A 9729-nucleotide genomic window follows, 5' to 3' on the forward strand; every position below is an offset into this window, starting at 1 on the left:
TAAACTATCGTTAAAATCAGAAAGTCAAACAACGAGAGTATATTCATAATTATACTAAATCTTGGGTGAGGTTGTTATAATTTACCCATAAAAAAAAAATACAACAGAAATAGTAAAAAGACAAATGTCCTAGTTAAGTCTAAGTAATTTTCCGGGTTTTTTGACATAAAAATTTGATAGAGCTTATTAATACTTTCAAATACACATCATTGTTATACCTAATTGAAAAATAAAATATTCACAGTCAAGTTTAAGTTTCATTTAAAATAATAAAAAATAATATCAAATTGTACACTAGAAAGTGTTCGAGGGGCAGTAAATAGATACGTATATATTTGACAAATAGTCTTGAATGTATAGTACCAAAATCCCCGACAACAAGCAAATACCATCGTTTGTTCTTTTAAAAATGTAAAATGTACATAGCTTGAAAAAAGCTATTTGATACTCAAGAGTGAAGGAATAAACGAAAATCGCTGTTGCGTTGCTATAGGAAGTTAAAGGTGTGAGAAGCGTTTTCTCAGTGCAACAACAATCCTTTTGTACCCTAGATAGCCGGACACATAAACTAGTCATAATTCTTAAATGTTCAAAATAACAGCAGTATTTCCACTAACATGGGAGATTAGAAGTCATAACTTCAATTGAGACTTGCTTAGATAATGGTAGTGTATCAAACCTAGAGAAAGGAGAACAGAGTTTCTAAATTGACTAGTTTACAAGCAGCGTTGCTGATACAAATCATGAAATCAATAATATTCGGCATAATTGTTTACTGATTGTGCCTGGTCCTGGCCGTGAAAGCAGAAACATGCAGTGGAACCTGGTGCTCTCCGGCCATTGTAAGGAGTGGCCAGATCTACAGTAAACAAATTCACAGAAATATTACAAGTGTCAGGTATTAAATTCGCATGATCACCAAGAAAATTGATTAGGTCCAAATTCCATTACCACATAATTTATAGTAATAGGCATCACATATAGTAAGTAAAATTTAGAAACCAAATTTCCTAGAACCTCAGAAGAGAATGTTCCCTGGTTGATAATATTGAAGTTGAAGCATAGCAGAATGTCACCATGAAAAACATATGGTCTATAATGCTATTTAAAAAGTTTGTCCATATTTGGTGCATGCAAACAAGCACACAAGCTCTAACTATAAGAAAAATAAACCACTTTGTTCAGAATATTACCTACAATTGATGTTCTTTTCTCATGGACGGAATGGAGTGAGATCAATTTGGAACTGCTTCTTCCCCTTGCTAACCCGCTACAAAGAAAAATACATAAATCGAAGGAAGAAAAGTCTTCATCTTCAGTAGACAAAAAGGAGCTTGGGAACAGTTGAATAACTAATGGCATGATAATCTGGAAAACATTTGATGCACCTTAACTTGCATATAGATGATTTTGTAGGTTGGTATCAGTAGTTTGATTTGCATTTCTATGAACTCATATATTGTACTTGATTCTAGTATACTGAAAAAGTATTCCAGTAAATAGCTTCATTTCACATCTAAAATGTAGAAAAATGATAATGGTGTCTTCTGCAGCTAAAACCATCAATAGGAGTATGTCAAAGTACCAAAAGAGCGCCATAACCATTAGGTCCAATGAAAGAAAAGAGGTGAAAAACCAAGCACATATCACAGCCAACTTTAGCTACCCCCATACCAGTTATCTCTTACCAACTGCTAAGCATGCACCACTATGAGAGTAAGAGTTTGACTTTATACCTTGATATGATGAAAACAAAAACCTGTCTAAAGGGATTACGCAGCATCATGTAATGAGTCGACATGTTTGACTGAAAAAATTGATACCATTTACTAGTCCACTAAACGAATAGCATACAAGCACTGTGCCTGCAGTTTATATGGCACTGACATTAACAGGCATCTTCAACCATATAATACCGTCGACACTTTATATGACCAGAAAAGGTTGACTCAGATTGAAGTGAAAGTTGAAGTGTTATATTCCTCTATAGTACCTCATGTTACACCTCACTATCACCTGTTTTATCTTTTTATTCATGTGCCTCAAGATAGTTAAATGTTTTCATCTTATCATGCATATTGTTCTGCCTCTACTATGCTCTTCTTCTGCTTTGGACCTCATCAATGTACATTCAATGAGCCTCTAACCATTTTTACAAGGTGCACATAGATTGACTTACAGCAATTGCCATGAGCTCTTCCAGCAATTCCTCCAAATGACGTAGAGGCTGCACGATAGAAATGAAACGGGAAGTCACTAAGACAACTTACTGTACCTAAAGATGCTTTTTCTGTAAAGAGAATCTCAATTCAGAAAGCCCATCTAACTCTTCCAGCTAACAATAAACTTACCCATTGTGTTGGACCATCGACTGGAGCATTTAGTGGATCATCATGCACCTAGGTAGCACACAATCATGACAGCAAACTCAGCAGAGGTTATAACAAAGTCATCATTCAAGTTATCAGTTATGTATGAACTGCAAGCCATACATAGTGATAAAATGAAGAGAACAAGAAACAGACTACTTTATTCACTAGACAACATCCATGCCGTACCTCCATAAAGATTCCATCCACACCAACAGCAACTGCTGTCCGGGCAATGCAAGGTATCAGTTCGCGGAGACCTCCACTGGCAACACCACCTCCTTCCAGCTGTTCAAGTAATTAGGAATCATCCACATTAATATACAACTTTAAAGAGGAAAAGAAAAGTTACTTGGGAAAAGGAAAGGCCTCAGCTCGCTTGAGAAAGAGAATTGTGTAACCAAGTCCCTCAACTTCTATAGTTTCTAAATAGCTAATATGACTATATCAGCCGTCTTGTGAAAAATCTGAACAACTGAATCATCAGAGAACGGTCTTGTTGGACCTACCTTACCAACTTTGCAGTTATTCAACAGGAGAGAGTAAGGCCATTATAAATACTGGCAGTAAGAGCTGGAATAACCACTCTTCAAGGATCTATAAGATTTATTCATACCTAATGGAGTATGCCTATTCGAACACATGAATCATAGAGTTATAGATACCTTTCTCCCTGCAGGTTGTTGAAGTGAGTGTGTTATATCAGCAACCTGAAAGATGGTATCCAATTTAGGAAACTAGGTTTTCAGGAAATAGAAAATAAAAGAAGCAGATGCACAACATGAAACATGTTTGAGCAATTATGTGGTCTGGATGCGCCAATAATGTGATGTATTGTCATTGATGCAAAACACAGGATGCACCAACAATCTTACAACAGGACAATTGGCCTCCCTCAGCCACTCCAAGTTTCGTGGATCAACAATCAAATCATCTGCGTAGCATACCAACAGGTGAACAAAATTATGCTCTAGCACTCCAAGAGTATGTTAATATTAGTGTAGTAGAATCGGTCTTGGATCAATTTCAAGAAACACTCAAGCAATCTCTGTCCCTGGAACTTTAGAAATTGTTTATACAAATCAGTGGATATCTTTGATCTCAAGTATGGGAAATAGTTGGTTATCCAAGTACTACGGGAGCACCCATTCTCATGGGCATAAGTATGATATTCCTTTATTTTGGGACAAGGCTAGCGGCAAATGACTTAATCAAATAATAATTCAAATAAGTGTTCCTTCTATTTCACATCTACAAAGTATTATATACTTTTTGGGATGAAAAGAAGTAGAACTTACTATAGCCAAACATTGTGCCTCTCTCACAAACCATGACATTTTCATTTCCAGCCATCCTAATCTTTTCAGCAGAATTTACCATGACCTACAAAACCAATTGACCATTGTATAGGCAAATGATGTCACAGGCATGTCAACTTGCAGTAATCTGCGACAGAAGAGAAAACAAGAACTATGTTGAGAAAACGAAAGACACAAGTACTCACCGAAGGAGCACAAAATTGGCCTTTCTTGATGTTGATAATTCTTCCAGTCTTTGCAGCTGCCACAAGCAGATCTGTCTGTCATTCCAAGAGCATATGAAATGATTCATATAACCTTCTGGCGTAATTCTTGACAATAAATAAAAGGGTGGGCTCAGACAAATTTCTAAACCAAAATTATGGCCTAGCAAGCAACATTTTGTCAGTAAGAGTTGATTCTCTATTTGTCCAACCTGTCGGCACAAGAAAGCAGGAATCTGAATTATATCCGCCACCCTACCAACAGCTTCACACTGCAAAAATCAATTTTTTAAAATCAGGAGTAGCCGTGCTCTGTGAAAACACTTACTTACTGTCATCAGAATTATAACTTTACCTGGAATTAGGTTGAATGGAAATGAACACAAGAAAAGAACAAAAATAGTTATATAACATACAACCATCATATAACTGGAACTACATCAAAAGGAGCGCCAAAAATGTTTAAAAAAAATTCTCATCTTTCCACTTAAATAAGAAACTCCATGAATTGACTCCATAGGGTCATATCATTTCTCTAGCAGAATTGTGAGATTATTCTAGAGTACTGTTATACATTCTTCCAAAAGTAGATGCATTAATTGCACAAAGAATACACACACACACACACACACACACACACACACACACACATACATACATACCGATACATACATATATTGCAACTGTGACAAAGTGAATATTCTAACCAGGTGAAATGATTTCAAATTTCCATTGCTGATTTATACCTGTACTGTCTCATGCACATCAGTAATTACTGGAAGGTCATATGTTGTTTTCACCCTCTCAAGGATCTACAAAGAGAAGCACAATGCCAACCAAATGAGAATTCTCGGCATTACAGTGTCATTACTTAGAAAATTATAAACATATACATTATCTAAACTCTCAAGATGAGATCCTAAGCAATAATATCATCCCTGACAAAGTATATCCAAACACACAACGGAGAGCTAACCTGAAACATTACTAAAACCTAACAACTGAGGCTAACAGTTCATACCTATAAGAACGAATTATAGCTTCCTCGATTACAGTACCACCAGAAATTACCTTCAAACCTTCAGCCAAGCCAGGGCCGCGGAAGGACTTAGAAGATGTTCGGTTAGCTTTGTCGAAGCTTGACTTAAAAACCAAGGGCAATCCAAGTCTAGAAGTAGCACAAGTAATAAATTTCAGTAAATAAATGCCAAAACGCAAATAAAATGACATAAAACACTAGTCTGCGAAATTGCAATACTTAGAACTGATGGCTTTAATTTGCTTAGCCATGTGGAGAATATGCTCCTCCGATTCAATCACATTTGGGCCTGCCAGCAAGAAAAATGGCTCCGCAGTCTGTTTCTCAGATTTCAACAAACATGTTAGTTTGTGAAAATTTTCATAAGAAACAGAACAATCAGCCAAAATTTTCAAAATTCAGAAAGAATTTGAGGAAGATTCTGAAACCTTGAGCCTATTGTAAAGCAATGTAGACGAATCCATATCTTCACTCCAAATTGCACTTACAAGCAAATATTAACAGAAACGAGATAAACGCTTTCAAAATGCCGAGAGGTGGATCCGAGATCTAATAAGAAAATATTTACTATCACTGTTCACGGAAAGGGGCATCATGATGAAGATTTCTCAGTTCAGTTGCGTAGACTAAACCGATCGGGCTTGGAGTTGGGTTGTTTGATATTGTAATATTATTGGGCTCCGGTTGTATCAAGCTACTTCGTTTATGTAAAATTCGGGCTTGGCCCAAGCAATGAATTTGGGCTACAGACTTTTTGGGCCTTTTCCTACCGAGTTATTATTTTTAGGGATAATTCATTTACACCTCGGACATACGGTCTATTAACACAATTTATTAAAAAATTATATATACACTCATTAAAAATATTAATATTATTTTATAAATTATTCTTATTTTTAAGAAAATTACACATACACATACACCCTCTAACACATCAATATCATTACACAAACTACTTATGTCTTTTGACTGTTATGGATGATTTCTGTAATTATGCAAAATATTTTGGATAATTTGTGTAAATAGATACATGGAGTGTACATGTAATTATCCCTTATACGAGGGATGATTACTTCATTGTATTACTTTTTTCTTCACAAAATATTAGGGTAAATTACATCAACAACCACTGAGGTTAGACGTAATTACACAAACACTTCATGTCATTTATAAACTTGCAAGTATACCCCCTGAGAGAATGTTAGTGTGATGCACCTCAGGGACATTTGTGTAAATTTTCGCCACTAAATAAAGGGTGAACTTATAATTACAACTACACCCTAATTGAATGTAATTATAATTTTATAAATATCATAAGATGATTGTAAGAACTAAAAACGAAGACGTTAATGTAATTTACCAAAATATACTACTTATTTCTAATCTAATTATTTGGTAAAAGAGCACTTGTTAGGTTAAAGAAACAATTATTTTTGATTAATGATCAACAATTAGACATTGAGGTGTACAAAAAGAGGAAATAGCTCAAAAATAGTCCTATGCTGATCTTATAAATTCTTGAACTGTATCAAACATATAGACATAATCGCCCACATGAATCATAAACAAAATGTAATAAATCCCGACAAGGGAAAAGCAAGTAAAGAGGAGTGCACATGAACTTTGCATCAAAGGGGACTCTGCCCGATTAGTTTAGTTACGTATATTTTATAATATTATGGGGATGGGGGCAGAAGAAAGACAAGAAATTAGGAAAGGCAGAAACACAATGATGAACGTATTGTTTTTATTATAAAAGGAAAAAGGAAATGGCAATAACAGTAAAGGACGAAAGCTTTATTTGTTCGCAGTTGCAGCATAGGCAAAGGAAAAGAGACATAATAACGACATCCTGAGGCGAATATGAGCGATAGAGAGTTTAGGTGGACGAAATCGACGTCTGAAACGCTTCTGTTGTGGATTTGCATGACAACATTTTGTCTTCATTTCCACCCACCGCTAACTACAGGTTTCTTTGCCCCAACTTTTTTCTCATTTTCTGCCGTTTAATAATTTTTTACTGGCTCTTTTACTCCTACTCGGATTTGACTTGGTCTCAATAGTTATTATATGGGACAATTACATTTACTTCTTTTGGAATGTCATGTATGTAATTATATTTAATATTCTACGGTTTGCTTCCGTCTTCATCAGTCAAAATTCACTAAACTTGTTGGAAAAAAAAAAAATGAATGAAAATTAATATTTACCATCAATTGACTTATTACTGTAGGTCAAACAAGTTTTTTCTTACTAAACTACCCTAATAATACCGGTGCATTCTTAACACTATTTATTTTCGGAGTGGATTTTTTTATTGTAAATTCTGTTGCATCTTTTATTTTGTTTTATGTAAAAATTACTTTATTAATTTTATTTAAGTGAAATATTTATACAGGTGTTGTACACATGTAAAACGAAATAAAAGATGCAATAACAACTGAAATAGGAAATCCAATTTGCTTTGATTTATTATTGGAAACAACAAGATGGATCATGAACTAGTTTATACACATGATGTGCTCATCAAATGTTTTCACCTAACTAGTGCAGAATTTTTCGTCGTCACATACCAAGTGTTTACACACCTCACTCCTCCACCAAGGCTAGCCCTGTCCGGAAATTCTTATGAACAGTGTCCTAATTTTGCTAGCTCGATTTTTGTTGACCATCCATATATATACTCTACTTAATTGGCCACCCAAAGATTCGGCATAGCAAGCATTCTAGGCGTACTTTTTCTACTACAAAAGAGACATCTTCCCACCTCTGAAATTCAGAAGCTTTACTTTTGTTTCTTCTTCATCTTGTGTTTTCTTCTTCCACCATGATCACTGAAAATCTTCCTAATTCCTCTCATAAGATCATACTGTTATCAACCCTCATCCTGTTTTTAGTCCCGGCGACGGTGTCCGGCGACTGCACCTGCCAAGATGATCAAACCGAGCAGCACAACAAGAGCGAGGCCCTCAAGTTCAAACTAGCCGCTATTGCTTCAGTTCTTGGGGCTGGTGGCATCGGCGTCAGCCTCCCACTTCTCGGCCGGAGATTCCATGTATTCCGTCCTGAAAACGACATTTTCTTCATGATCAAGGCCTTCGCTGCCGGTGTGATACTAGCCACCGGATTCATTCACATCCTCCCTGATGCATTCAGGACCTTGACATCTCCTTGCCTGGGCGAGAACCCGTGGGGGAAGTTCCCCTTTGCTGGATTTGTAGGGATGATGGCCGCCATTGCGACGCTGATGGTGGATACAGTCGCCACCAGCTTCTACAAGAACATGCACTTCAGCAAGTCTAAGCAGGTGAATGTAGACGAAGAGGCTGGTGATGATGAGCATGCTGGCCATGTCCACATACATACCCATGCCACACATGGCCATGCTCATGGAGCTGCCGCTCCATCGAATGAGATGAGCTTATCGGATCTCGTCCGACAGCGCATAATATCACAAGTACACAAGATTCAATAACCTATAATTAAGGAGTCATCATTCGTGCCTGTATGAATAGAAACAACCTCTTTCTCCCCCCAATTCTTGATTGGTTTTTCTTTTGAAGGTTTTGGAGCTGGGAATTGTGGTTCACTCAGTAATAATTGGGATTTCACTAGGGGCTTCTGTGAGCGTGGATACAATAAAGCCATTGCTGGCAGCTCTGTCTTTCCATCAGTTCTTTGAGGGGATGGGACTTGGTGGCTGCATCTCCCAGGTACTACAGCTATGTAGATATAATGTACAGTCCCGGATCAAGAACTTAAAAAACATGTTGTCATAATGTTGTTATCTTATTCATCTGTGGCCATACACAGCTGTCATTGTGTTTTTGTATTTATTCCTGTGCTAACAAGAATGTTATTCCCAGTCCCCACCAGCTTTTGTTTAGTTCCTCGAATGCGTTGGAACCATCTCAATTTGCCTCTAATTTTTTCTTGGGATTTGTTTGATATGACTAACGATGTTTCGGTTGGATCATGACTAGGCGGAGTTCAAGTCTTTGACTACGACAATTATGATGCTATTTTTCTCCCTCACGACTCCAATAGGAATCGGTGTTGGCATTGGAATTTCAAGCGTTTACAAGGAGAATAGCCCGAAAGCTCTTATAGTTGAGGGGATCTTCAATTCTGCTTCATCTGGGATACTGATTTACATGGCCCTCGTTGATCTATTAGCAGCAGATTTCATGAACCCGAGGATGCAAAGCAACGTTAGACTTCAGTTGGGTGCACATATTTCACTTCTTCTAGGCGCAGGATGCATGTCTTTTCTTGCCAAATGGACATGATGATGACTTCTTTCCTACTGTCTAGCTCGTGATGAATGTCGTCTAGTATTGATGTAGACGTGTATTTCTAATTATAATATTTTGTTTTCTAGTGAAAACTTAATATATGTACCATGAGAGCCTATGTTCCATGCAGATTTTATTTTAGTGTAAAGTATAGAAGAGTATGAGAGGTACAGAAAGAAGAACCATTCATACTTAAGATGCTCTCATTCTGCAAAAAGAGTGTGGATAGTCAATGAGGTAGAACAAATACCAGTGAAATGGAGGGAAGACAGTGAAGGGGTCCTACAGATATCTTATTCTTTGGTGCAAGTTTAGCCTATAATATTGAAGAACATACCAGTTGCCACAAATATAAATATCCAAGTAGCAAAGTAATGCCTTTTCAGAGAGTGAACAAGGAAACCTGCTGACCTAAGACATTCTTTAATCTTTTTTGATCAAGGAGAACTTCAAGCAGGCTGTCATGAACTTTTAAATATTCCAAATGGCTTGCCATAAGGAAGA

General features: G+C 36.7%; 2 protein-coding genes across 3 annotated transcripts; one reads left to right on the forward strand and one right to left on the reverse strand.

Moving 5' to 3' along the window:
- On the reverse strand, positions 464-5552 carry LOC105175108 (2-dehydro-3-deoxyphosphooctonate aldolase). 2 transcript variants are annotated; one of them, XM_020698168.1, is made up of 14 exons: positions 5359-5552; positions 5150-5247; positions 4963-5059; positions 4638-4703; positions 4104-4163; positions 3874-3948; positions 3668-3752; positions 3245-3303; positions 3035-3079; positions 2559-2657; positions 2352-2399; positions 2180-2227; positions 1198-1270; positions 464-859 (listed from the first exon to the last, which is right to left on the reverse strand). In XM_020698168.1, exons 1-13 carry the CDS (start codon positions 5392-5394, stop codon positions 1214-1216), a joined length of 873 nt encoding a protein of 290 aa, XP_020553827.1. In that variant the 5' UTR covers positions 5395-5552; the 3' UTR covers positions 464-859; positions 1198-1213. The 2 variants fall into 2 exon arrangements, with proteins under 2 accessions (XP_020553827.1, XP_011095750.1); XM_011097448.2 differs by having other exon boundaries at positions 1194-1270.
- Positions 7476-9425, forward strand: LOC105175109 (zinc transporter 1-like). The gene is made up of 3 exons (XM_011097449.2): positions 7476-8387; positions 8494-8643; positions 8914-9425. Exons 1-3 carry the CDS (start codon positions 7758-7760, stop codon positions 9217-9219), a joined length of 1086 nt encoding a protein of 361 aa, XP_011095751.1. The 5' UTR covers positions 7476-7757; the 3' UTR covers positions 9220-9425.

The sequence above is a fragment of the Sesamum indicum genome, linkage group LG12 (genome assembly GCF_000512975.1).
Source record: "Sesamum indicum cultivar Zhongzhi No. 13 linkage group LG12, S_indicum_v1.0, whole genome shotgun sequence".
In the NCBI taxonomy this organism is placed as follows: Eukaryota; Viridiplantae; Streptophyta; class Magnoliopsida; order Lamiales; family Pedaliaceae; genus Sesamum; species Sesamum indicum.